The sequence below is a fragment of the Petaurus breviceps genome, unplaced genomic scaffold (genome assembly GCF_028583685.1).
Source record: "Petaurus breviceps papuanus isolate PSGF00001 unplaced genomic scaffold, PetGlider_PUasm1.0 38, whole genome shotgun sequence".
NCBI classification, from domain to species: domain Eukaryota; kingdom Metazoa; phylum Chordata; class Mammalia; order Diprotodontia; family Petauridae; genus Petaurus; species Petaurus breviceps.
This window is the reverse complement of record NW_027186304.1, coordinates 64,247,242-64,259,954: the sequence shown is the minus strand read 5'-3', so window position 1 is coordinate 64,259,954 and position 12,713 is coordinate 64,247,242. Positions and strand designations below refer to the sequence as shown.

General features: G+C 32.8%; 1 protein-coding gene across 5 annotated transcripts in view; it reads left to right on the top strand.

Moving 5' to 3' along the window:
- Positions 1 to 12,120, top strand: part of TMEM68 (transmembrane protein 68) — a 34,869-nt gene extending 22,749 nt beyond the window's left edge. For 4 of the 5 annotated variants that reach the window (XM_069099947.1, XM_069099949.1, XM_069099950.1 and 1 more), the window contains 3 exons: positions 3,998 to 4,058; positions 4,582 to 4,721; positions 10,731 to 12,120. In XM_069099947.1, the coding sequence (XP_068956048.1) occupies positions 3,998 to 4,058; positions 4,582 to 4,721; positions 10,731 to 10,835 (306 nt within the window). In that variant the 3' untranslated portion in view covers positions 10,836 to 12,120. Of the gene's footprint in view, positions 1 to 1,527; positions 1,671 to 3,997; positions 4,059 to 4,581; positions 4,722 to 10,730 lie in introns of all 5 variants that reach the window. The other variant, XR_011170659.1, reaches the window with a different exon arrangement.
- Positions 12,121 to 12,713: the final 593 nt, after the last annotated feature.

Below are 12,713 nucleotides of genomic sequence, written 5' to 3'. Positions count from 1 at the left end.
ATAAGATGAATTGTTCCTCTGGCATTCTGTAGAGTAGAGAGTCTATATGCCATTGTTTTTATTTAGCCTTTTATTTTGCCAATTAACAATATTTTCTATTGTCCATGTTCTATATCTTATCCTAAGAATCATTTGTTTTATTACAGGTTTTTCTCTTTTGGCTTTCCATTCATTGATTTAGTTTCAGCTTGTCCAGCATAAATTCTTTGTACCTTTAAATAGTATTGTTTTTTACCCCTAGCTTCATATAATTAGAGTATGGTGCTTGTGAAGTCAGGGTTCAGTTTAACAGAGCTTAAGAATCTGATGAGTGCAAGAGCACTGTGGTAGGTGCTAGGTAAGAAATAAAATTTGATCTCTTTCAACATGGAGTTTATAGTTTAGTAAGATTGATATTGGTATGGACCAATGAGCTTCATATAGGTTCTATGACCAGAAGCTGCACTCCCAGTTTGGCTTGCCAGTAGGAGTCTTTGATTATAAGAGAAAACTGGATAAAAATGAGTGGTTATAACATGTAACTCATCATTTCTCTTGGAAAAAAGAACTGAAAGGTGTCTTTCCTAATTAATAATTCCTAATGTATATAAATAAAATACACACACACATATATATATATAATAGATATACACATATATTATATAGGTATGTAATAGATATGGTACTAACAACCATAGCATTTGTAGTAAAATTCAAATCAGTGGTCTCTGTTCTCTCTGGTGTTTGTGGGTACATAACACCTTAGGACATCATTAATTTAGTGTTTTAAATGGCTCCCTAGTGACCAGGAAGATTTAGCATAGTTGCTCTAAGTGCTTTAATTTGTAATTAGAGAATACATAATTACATGTTACTACCTTTCTTATTTAAAAAAAATCCGGTTTGTATAATGCAGGAATAAAACCCTCTGAAATTTAATTTTATGATATTCATGAGATATTGAACTTATTTTTGGTATGTTTTTACATAAATTTGTAAACCTTGAGATGAAAAGCAAAAGGGTAGCAGCATTCTTGCACAGAAATTAATGGTTCATATTAGTTCATTAAAAGCAATAAGAAAAGCTAAAACCTTAACATTTCAAGAGAAAAACTTGCCAATTAGGTAAAGTAATTTAACTTTGAGAAAATTGTTTTTCTCTGATGGCTAAAATTGATGGCAGAGATGGATTCAATTTTTTGGTCAGAGGATTCTTTCTAGTTTCTCAACCATAAGTTTGAAGTTTTAAGGAAATTTATTTCTTTAGATAGAAGTTTGAATAAAACCTGAAGAAAAAAAAATAATGGAGAGAAAACTATTCAAATATTTAAAAAAAAAACATTAATCAACAGGGGAAAAAACTTCATTGAACTTCAGAAATATTCTTTTATGAGTAAAGAAAAAGTTCCTAAAATAATTGATTCACAAAATAATTTTGCTGGTTAGGATTAGCATCTTGCCATAAAGGGATACTAAAAAACTATAAATACATTATTTTGCTAATTCAATACTGAAAGGTAGGTAGGTGACAAATGTAATTATGCTTAGGTTACAGATGAGGAAACGCAGGCACAGAGAGATGAAGGGATCTGGTCACACAGCAAGGCAAGTAGGTGCAGAAGCAGAGAAGAAAATAGAATTCAGGACTTCATACATCTGGTATCTATGACAGTGTCTGACTGCATAACACAGTGAGTCTCCTGATCTCTCTAGTGTAAGGGGCTTTTCTAGATAACTGAGTGAAATCTCTCCTTGACACTATCATATCATTACAAATTTCATAGATGTCTTTTCTTCAGTATGCCTTCTCGATCATGAATTATGGAAAATAGAATTAGAGATATTATTTGAGGATTAACTAGATTTATAGTGTGAAGTAATGACTATGCTTGGGGAAATGAAGTTTCCAGATTGATCAATTCAAAATTCAGAGAATATTTATTGAAAACAATTGAGGGCTTAGGTGATAGACTTTTTGATATGATGTCAATCTTCCCTACCTGGAAAATTCCTTAATGGGAAATTTTGTTATTTTGGAAAACATCTTACGAACACTTATGCTTGAATGTAGAAGACTTGTTCCAAAGAGAATAATTCAATTAAAAACTAGGAGACCTTTATTTCAGGTGTTTTAGCATGTAAATAGAGTTAAATTTTTGGACAGTCATTAGACTTCTTTATTCACAGAGGGCATCCCAATCAAGACATGTATATTTGAAATTCATAATATTGTTAAAGCAAGTTGTGGAAGCTAATTTTTCTGACTTTGATGCTCCAGACCAGACTACAAAACTAGAAATCTTTTGAAAATTAATTAAAAAGGCAAGGAATTTATTTTCAAGCTAGGTGACTCAAGAATCATCCAGTACCCTCAGTTATAAAGTAGAGTAGTGATTTGTGACGCATAGAGTTCACCCATAGCCAGCCCTTCATGTTTATCCTAACCTTTGGGTGTAGACCTAACAGGTCCACTTCAAAGATAAATGGCTAAAACATTCTATGTCATGTTGGACTTAATAAGCATATCACTCCAAAGAATAATTTTGCCTCACCTGTTAAAAAACATAATTTTGGGGTTTTTTGGGCAATTATTAAGGTTTTAGAAAAATGTTAGTTGGCTTTGTAAGACTCTAAAAGAATTCAGCTATGTAGTCATGTGGAGATAATGCATAAAGTCAATAATTCACCACAAATGTTTAGTTCTTAGTTTACTTTTTGATAATTAATTACTGTATTTCTTGGCTGCCCCAATGCAGTCGTTTTATATTTAGGGTATGCAAATTTTAATAGCAGTCTAGCTGGTATCCTTGTCTTGATATCTCTTTAATCTAGATGCCCCACTGCCCCCTCCCCCTTAGTATTAAAAGACTACTTTTAACTTGTCACTCTCCTTTTTAAGAGTCTACATACAGCACATGTCCTATTTGCCTAGAAAGGTAAATCCACTCCAAACAAATGTATAGAATGTATTCTGAAGGTGATTGTGTTGATTATCTATAAAACTATTTATTTCCATTAGTTCAAATTTTACTATGCTTTGTCTCTGTTTCTCTGGCTTTGGCTCTCTCTGTCTCTCTCTGTATAGTATAGCATACTATAGCATTCAGTGTTTACTATACAAGAGATAATTCAATAGAAATAGTATGGAAACTGACACAAAAATCATAAGTAAGTCCAGTAACTGATATATACTCTAGAGAAAGATAACCTTTGCTGACTTATTAACATTTCGCATCCATTTTTTCTTCACATTTTATACTTATGAGTCACATTACCTGTTAATGGGATAATCCATCCATCACTTTATATTTTATGTGTTTTATTATTTAACATACTAAACCATGCATATGTGGAAAAGTAAAAATCATAAGTCAGTGAGAGAGTTGTCTAAAAAACTATATAGAATGAATGTTAAATGGTAGTTTTTTCTTTTACTTTTCTAAATATATATTGCTATTTTACTTGTATGCATTATTTATTTATGTTAGACAGCTTAGGTTTAATAACCCTAAACAAAGAAAAGTCGTCTTATTTCCATAAATTTGATAGATCTTTTCAAGTCCTGTTGTCTCTTGAGATTTATTTAATTCACCACATGGTGGGTAATTTTGCCAAAGTATGACCTGTAATCATTCTGTGCTTGCTTCTTCAGTGAGCATATGGGGCTTTGTTTTTCTTTCAGTCTCACATTTAAGCCAATTTAATTTGCCAGTTTCACTGACTATGATGAGATTAATGAATTGGTATGCTGAATCTCAGAAGCAGTTGTAGAATGTCAGCCAAGTTATTACAACAAATTTTGTTTCATACCACTAGAGGGTAGTATTTCCAACTTAAACTTTTGATAGTAAACTGAACTTGTCTTGTGGAGTGATGTTGTATGATATTTATCTTGTGATAGCTCATTTTTTTGTAATCACAAAATAGATACTCCAAAACCTTAATGATAACTACATTCAGTGATGTCCCTTAAGCTGTTTTAGCATATTATTTACTGATATTTCTTATTTTCCTTTAGCCCATCATTCCTATGTTTACACAAAATATTCGAGAAGGATTTAGATCACTTGGAGGAACAAGTAAGATGTACATCATATTAATTTTCTCAGTTGAATATTTTTAAAGTTATCTTTTGCATTTGAAAATTATTTCAGAATTACTGTTGTGTGATAATTGCTTTAAATTTAAATAGTAACTAGTGGTAGATATTGGTGTTTCTTGAGTTTCCAGATTTGGCTAATGGCATATAACATATATTGAGTCATGTCTGTTGTGGACCTTGAAAATCTTGTCTCTGATTTCTCTTTGTGGTTGAGACTTGGGGAAAAATGTATATATTTATGGGCATACATATATTTAGACATATGTATATATATTCATTTTGAAATTCAGATCTATCTGTCTGTCTTTCTATCATGTAATTTGTCTTTTCAGCTTAAGCCTAAGTGAATTCCAAGTTTCAAATAAGAACTGTGGTTTACTATTGATTTCATATTTAGCAATTAAGAAAGTTGTTATATGCACCCATTTATCTGGAAAACTTATGAGAGTGTTTTGTAAACATTATTTGCTTATTTACATGATATGTTTACTTTAAAACAGGGTTATTTAGATGGCTTTATGAAAAATTCCGGTATCCTTTTGCCCCAATTTATGGAGGTTTTCCAGTCAAATTACGCACATATTTAGGTGATCCCATTCCATATGATCCAGTGATGACAGCAGAAGAACTAGCTGAGAAGGTAATTTACTTTTTAATTTTAAAATCTTAGAATGCATATTCTTCATCTCTTATTTTATATGGCTTATATAAAAAGAAAATGTCATAGTTTGTTCCTTCCCACAGAAAAATGATTTATATACAATAGGAAAAAAAAAACCCATATCATTAAACTGCTTAGAAAAAAAAAACATGAGTTAACTTGTGTTTGTTATTTTTAGATAATAACATTTGAAGGAACTTGCTTCACTAAATAATGTTAGGAAAAATGCCCAATTTGAGAAACTCTTCTTAGTTCAGTTCAACAAAAAAATTATTTTAATTGTCTTGATTTACCAGAATCTTTTCTAGGCACTAGGACTACAAAAACAAAAGGAAATGGCCGCTGATCTTGGGGAGCTTATGCTGAGGGGAGAGATTGTGCACACAAATATTAGAGTTAGGAGAGATGAACTCTTAACAACTTGGGGGATCCGGGAAGATTTTATAAAGGACATAAAGGAATAAGCTGAGCCTAGAGGAGTCTGAAAAGGGAGGATGAGGGAGTACATTCTGGATAATGGAGGATGGCTTCTAGGAATGAATGCAGATAAAATAGAGTACCATGTTTGGGGAATAGTTACTAGAATGTAGAGTTTATGAAAGGTATGGCATAAAATAAGAATTATAGATTTAGAGCTAGAAGGAGCCTTCTTTTCACCCTTGTTACCACCACTACCACCAACCACACTACCACTGCTGTCGCCATGATCCCTTTGACCAAATATCAAAAGCTGCAATGAGATCAAGGATAATGACTGAAAAGCAAGTGGAATTAGCATGCTAAGAAATCTTTGGTAACTTCTGAAAGAGCAGTTTTGGTAGAGTAAAAATCAAAAACCAAATTTTAAGGGAAAGAAAAATGATGGGGTGGTAAGGAGGTGAAAACCCCAAATGAAGAATATTATTTCTATGAATTTTATAGAAGATTTATTTTTCAGTGAATTTATTCCACGGGAAGCCCACTCGTCCAGAAATTTATCCTTTCCCCTACTCCCTCACCCCTTAGGAATATCACCCTGTAGGTCTCCCTGTGTGTTCATTGACACATGATTAGGGCTTATTTTTCTCACCCCAAGAAAAAGCTTATTTGTTTTATCATATGGGTTCCAAGATTCATGAGATGTTTTCCAAAGAAATATATCTTCTTTCCATCTTCCCATCATGAGTCATTTAACTAGAATTCTTGTATTTGTATAACACTTTTTCTATAGTGAGCCTGGGTCTCTAGGTTATAAGAAATCAGAATGCGGATGAGAAGCACTTCCTCTTGCATGCCATGAGCCATGGGGCACAGGCCTGACTGAGTGATAAGACCCCTGAAAAGTAGTGTCGCACCTATAAAATGTGAGAGTAGTGCAGTTATGCAGTTGGTAGATAGCTTTTTAATACTATGATTTGTTTTACCTGTATTGTTTTTGAATTTTTTTCCTTGTAAAAAACAAACCACCACTAACACCTATCCTGGCTATTTCTCAGCTGTGAAGAGGAATCTGGAGGGGTAATGAATATTCCAGAAATTTGGGGTATTTTTCTGTCACCACAGACTAGTAGGGAGTTGTTGGAACACTGGAATTTTGAGCAAGTAGAGTGGCAACACACTTGTGAAACTAGATGACTGGGTAAAGAAAAGCCAGAGGCCATGGTGGAGAGAATCCCAGACTTGGTATCAGGAGGAGCTGTGTTGTAATCCCACCTCTGATGTAATTGGTTAAGTGACCATGGAAAAACTAATTACTTCTTTGAGTCTCAGTTTCCTCAAAATAACACCACTAGCACTTACTCCACTGGGGTATTGGGCTCAAATGAAATTATGTAGATAAAGCACTTGACAAACTAGCATCTTATCTACATATCAGTTATTACTATCATTCTTAGAGTCATAGGATCATAGATTTCGAGTTCGAGTTGACTTCATTTAATATAATCCCTTCATTTTTGTAGTTATGGAATCTGAAATCCAGAGACATTAAATATTTGTTTGGGTTCACTGTGATGGTAAGTGGCAGGGCCAGAATTGAAAACCAAGGTCTTCTGACATCTAATCCAGTGTTCTTTCCATTGTACCACACTGCTAAGTCCAGTGATTTTGCATTCCTTGGCTAGTCAAGGCCATATTGAGCTAGTATTGTCACAAGTTAAGAAACTTTTTCTTTTATCCTTGTCTTTCCCAAATACACATTTATTGCAGTGTAACATACATTTATTTGAATTCTCTTACCATCCTCTAACAAATGTATCCTCTCTGGGGATATTAATGAAGTCTCTCTTGAACTCTTTTGTCTTCCTTCTGGCTGGCCTGTTCATTAAATGTATGTGAGTCAGAGCTAGTAAGAAATACCTAAAACATATAGTCAGGGCAAATCATGATGTAAAATTATTTTCAATTTAATTCAAATCAGTAAATATGTGTTAACTGCATACCCTGTGCGAAAGACATGAAGCTGGAAGTCAAGAGACCTGCATTCTTTTTCTGACTTTACCACTTGACAAGTATGTGATTATGATCTTGAACAGATCACTGCCCTAGATTTCAGTTTCATCATCTGTGAAAAAGGAGGTAGGCTAGGTTAATTTTCTTTTATCCACTTAAAACATTTTAAACATTGTTAAATTTTTTTGTGAGAAGGAATATAAAGTTGAATCTCATATATTAAAATTTATACATGAAATGAAACCTAGTTAATTCAGGTATATATATGGAAAAAAGCCTGAATGAATTAGTAAAATGTCTGAATTCTGAATTATAGTATACTATTAATGATGAAATCTTCCGCTGATTCCTACACTGACACCTCATCATGGCATGGAGGTTACTTTAAGTTCTTGAACACTATGAAAACAGAACAGACTCTAGCATATCCTACCAAGTTGGAAATACTTATGCTTGTTGACCGATTGACAAAATATTAGTATATGGTCCATATGGTATAATAGATTTAACATCGAAGAACTAGCTCAACTAAATTCATAGAGGCCCACTCCCAGAAAGTTTTCTACCAAGTTAACTTTTTTGACCATAGCACCTCATAAATACTATCTGTAAAGATGTAGAAGAAGAATTGTGATCACCTCACTAAAATATTGCCACACTGCCAATGAAATTATGTTTTTTGATATAGGAAAATATAAAAATTCTTTTACTTTTATGGAAACATGCAGTGAGGAGAAATAAACTACCAGTGTGTTACCTGATAAGCATTCATATGTGACTTGTTCAAGAAAGAATCATTTGTAATGAATATCAGCAATTTTTGTTTGTAAATAGATGTTACCAAAGTTGGAATGTACTTGAAAACAGTTTGCTTAAATAGTTAAATTTCCCTTGATTACTTGATTATACTGTTTCCTTAATAAGCCTTTGTTTCTAAGTTATATAAAAAGTAAACTGATCTAGGCTTGGGCTTGACTATTAAAATTTCAGATAATTACAGTCCAGAGTAATGAAGCTTTCCTACAGAAATGAAGCCTGTAGAAAAAAATGGGCAGTTATTTGGGGAGGTTTATGGCTTGGGGAATGAAAGGGTATATATAATGTAAGATGAATCAACAAAGGTTTGTTGGAATCTAATTGTAGAGAGCCTTTGAAATCAAGCCAGGGATCTTGGACTTGATTCACTAGGCTACAGGAAAATATGATAAAGACTTTAGCCCCAGTGCATTCAGAAGATGGCAGCAGCAACATGAAGGCTGGTAAGAGTTCATGTTAGGTAGGGCCTGGAGTAAGGTGTGATAGTGGTAATAATGGAAAAGGAAAGAAGAGAATAAAAATGAAAGGTTTTGCAGTTGAATTGAGGGGATTCTGTATTGGAACATCTCTCACTTTATTCCAATGTCATTTTAGCCTTCATTACTTTTAGAATAGCTTCTCTTTGGTCTCTCTGTTTCCATTCTCACACCCTTTCGTCCCTGTAGTATCTTGTTATTAGGTTATTATTATTACTTTTTCACATTTCTCATTTTTGGTTGTGTGTTGTTGGGTTGCTTTTTTTTTTTTTTTAAGATATACAAAGCACTTTCCTCATAGTAGCCCTATGGAAGAAATTAGTGTAAACATCATCATTCCTATTTTACAGATGAGTAAAGTAAGGTAATGGGAAATTAATTAACTTGCCTAAGGTCTCCTAGAGAGTGTGAGAGTTGAGATTGGAGCCCAGGTCATAAGCCTTTTCTCCTTTCCTGTCCCCTCTTCTCTCTGGCTTCCGACACCAGACCAGAGATCTCACTCTGTCAGCACAGTTTGCTTTAGTGAGAAAATCAAGGCCTTTCCCTCTTCACCCTTCAAAATCTCATTATCTTTTTCTGTCGTTTTCACTTCAGTCGCTGAAGTCTGTGTTATGATTAGTTCTGTCTATAAGAAAGACAAGGGAGGAAAATGAGCTGAGGCAGAAAGATGTGAAAGAATATTATACATGATAGTAGTCCAGATATTTGGAAACAAAACACTTAAAGTGGCATTAGAGTACATGTGCAGATTTATTACCTCAGAAAATATATTAGGACTATATATATATTTGTTTGGGAGTCATCTGCTTGGTTATGGAAGTTGAAGCCATAGGAACAAAAAAAAAGCGATTGTTGGAGAAACGATAGGACACAGTAAATGGATCGGGGTGAGGTATTACGGACATGAGGAGGGCCATGAGAGTGAGAAAGTGAATTAGGAGGAAATGGAAGCATGGAGTATAGGCAGTCTTTTTCAAATTCATCAGTGAAGGGGAGGAGAGAGATGCTGTCTAGCTGCTATTCCATCTCTGTTCTCATCTCAGCACATTTCTGGTTTTTTCATCTGTTGAGCTCAGTGGCACAGTGCATAGAGGACAGGGTCTGGAGTCAGGAAGTCCTGAGTTTAAATCTGATTTTAGACACTTTCTAGGCAAATCATTTAACATCTTTCTGCCTCAGTTTTCTCACCTCTCAAATAGGGATAATAATAGCATCTACCTTCTAAAGTTGCTAGGAGGACAAAAATGAGATACTGTTTTATAATGCACTTTGCTAATCTTCAAATTATGTAAATCCTAGGCCAACTCTCAAATGCTAAATCCTAGTGAATTAGCCAACTAGCTGTTGTAGTAGGTAGCAGTAGTAGTAGTTGTAGTGGTAGCAATCATTATTAAAGTTTCTAGTAGTAGTAGACACCTCTCAAAAGTCATTCCTGGTTCTCCTTATATCCTCTCTCTCCCCATAATTTGACCTTCCCCTGGGGATCTCTTCTAAGGCCCATGTTACTCCATTGTTCTAAAACTTGAAAAGTCTCTGTTGGGAGCCAATTGCAGATAATATTTACTTAATAAATTCTTTTAAGTTGGATTGATAAAAGCATGTTTCCAGTTTTAAAAGAGTGAGTGCTTTCATTAGCTCCCAGGAAATGTTGATACATTGGTGAATGCAGGTGAACTTCAGATAACTCATTTTAATACTAATGAACTATTTGATTATATTTAGGATATATTGAACTGTGCCATGGATGTTTTCATGACTTATCATGGATTTAATGTGAATCTGTTTTCTTGTCATGTGGGTTGCACTTCCTAATTCACCTTTCTACCCCTATAATTTAATTAAGACATATCTCTCTTAAGATTTCCATTAAACTGTCTAGATTTAGAGGTAATAAAGTAAAATATGTCAAATTGTTCTTATATTTTGTAGCAAGATAAAATTTCCATCTCAGTGTTGTATCTGTAGAGATAATTGTTTAGAGAGTAATACTAAAATAAAATGCTTTGGAATCTATTCATGATTTCAGTGTGATTCAAATGAAATCAATTCAAAATGATATTCAAAAATGACATATTTTTCCTTTCCATTTACTAACTAGAAACTTACCTAACACTTTAAAAAAAATTTGTTTCAGGTTAATTTCTTAAAAATATTCTTTACAAAAAACTTTTAAAAGAATATAATTGTTGTGCATTTTCTTATGGAGGCAAATATATGATATATATATAATGATTTATAAGAATAATTGCTTTTATTTTCTTAATAGACAAAGAATGCAGTTCAAGAGCTGATAGATAAACACCAGAGAATACCAGGAAACATCATGAGTGCTCTGTTGGAACGTTTTCACAGAAAACAAGAGGTCAACTAGAATTTTTAAAATATCTTAACATATGTTTGAATCCATAATATTTTTAAGTTGCTGTAGTTATTATTTTAAAAATGTGTTAAAAATACATTTGTACAAAACCTATATGTTAAAAATTGTGTTGTCTTAAAGTCCTTATTTTTATATTGAATAGTGTCAAATTCATATTGTAAGCAACTTCTCAAATACCCAATAATTCAGAACATTATAATACTGTTCTATTTATAAATCTCTAATAAGGCATTGAAAAATACATGAATTAAAATTAGGTTTCTGAGTGATATTGAATTTGATGAAATGAACATTGATTGCTAAGTTATGTTATAATTTCCACATTTTTATTGTACTAAGCTAATTTTGAGTGACAGTAAGGCCTCTTGGTCTAAATACAGGTACTAAAGTTATAGACATATTCTACTTCTTTATCTCCCTCTGATTCACTATGTGACTTTGCACAAGTCCTTAATTTTTCAGTGCCTCAGTTTTTCCATTTTTAACATGGACATAATACTTTTTCTATATAAGGATATAGTGAGGAATAATTAATTCTTCTGAAGTGCTATATTTGTGTTCTGTAATTACTGTAGAACTTGAAATAAATTAACTTATTCCTATATCTTTACTTAACAGAAGCTAACCCTTACTTTCATTATAAATATTAAAATAATTTCTCTAGGCATGAAGTCCAAGTTGCCATTCAAAAACTTTTTAAAATGTAGTGGTGTTCTTTAAATAAATGAAAAAGAAACTGGGAAATCTAAGCTTTTTCTAAATATTACCTTTTAGTATTATAATTCTTTTAAAAGTCACAGAAACACGCAAGCATATGTTGTGTTATACACTAGGTCAACCCTGTAACAGGGTATTTAATAGCATAACAGTAAAATCACAGTCAGGTGCAACATTTTGTAAATTTAGAGGTCAGTTTTAAATAAGTAAAGATAGAGCTAATAATAATATCTGTCTCTTTGCACAGTTATAGGGCTTGTTCATTTTTAATATTTAAGCAATAAAATGCTTTATAGTCTGAACGGAACATACTTGAATAATCAGTGCACTCCAAGAAAAGAAAAAATCAGCTTCTCTAGATTTGTGGTCTCCTTGAAAACTTGATTTAAAGAGTATTCAGACAAAAGTATAAAAAAATCAAATTCAGTATCACTTCTTTTTAGATGTTAGTTATACTTCTTATTTGTATAGATTTTATATACAAGTCTATATTTATGACCTATGTATTATATATAAAAATAAACCAACTTAAAAAATAAAGCTTAAATTCCAACAAGTATTCTACTCTGTCATTCAGTTCTTTTTGCACTAGGGGTTTGAACAGAATTATTATAATTTGGGTGCTAGGTGGTACACTAGATAGAGTACCAGGCCTGAAGTCAGGAAGACTTGCCTTCTTGAGTTCAAATCTGGCCTCAGACACTTACTAGCCATGTGCCCCTCTGCAAGTCACTTAACTCTGCCTGAGTTTATTATCTGTAAAATGAGCTGGAGAAAGAAATAGTATCTCAGTATCTTTGCCAAGAAAACCCCAAATGGGGTCCCAAAGAATAGGACATGACTGAACAACAATTGTAGATTTAGTGTCATTTTTATAATCAACACTGTTAATCACATTACTTTTTTCCCTTTGGCACAGTAAAGAAGGTAACAAAATTTCCATTCCTGTATGATAAAATATATATTTATATTTAGGAAAAAACTCATTACTAATAACTTTTGTGTCACATTCAACCATAAGTCAAATCTAGCCCATGCTTGATAAATTTTTTTTTGGTTAAGTAGTTAAATTATTTCCGGTAAAGAAGGAGAAAGATGGCACTATTTTTTGGGCTTTAAGACAGAAAGCAAAATACTCTTTCATCATGCAGC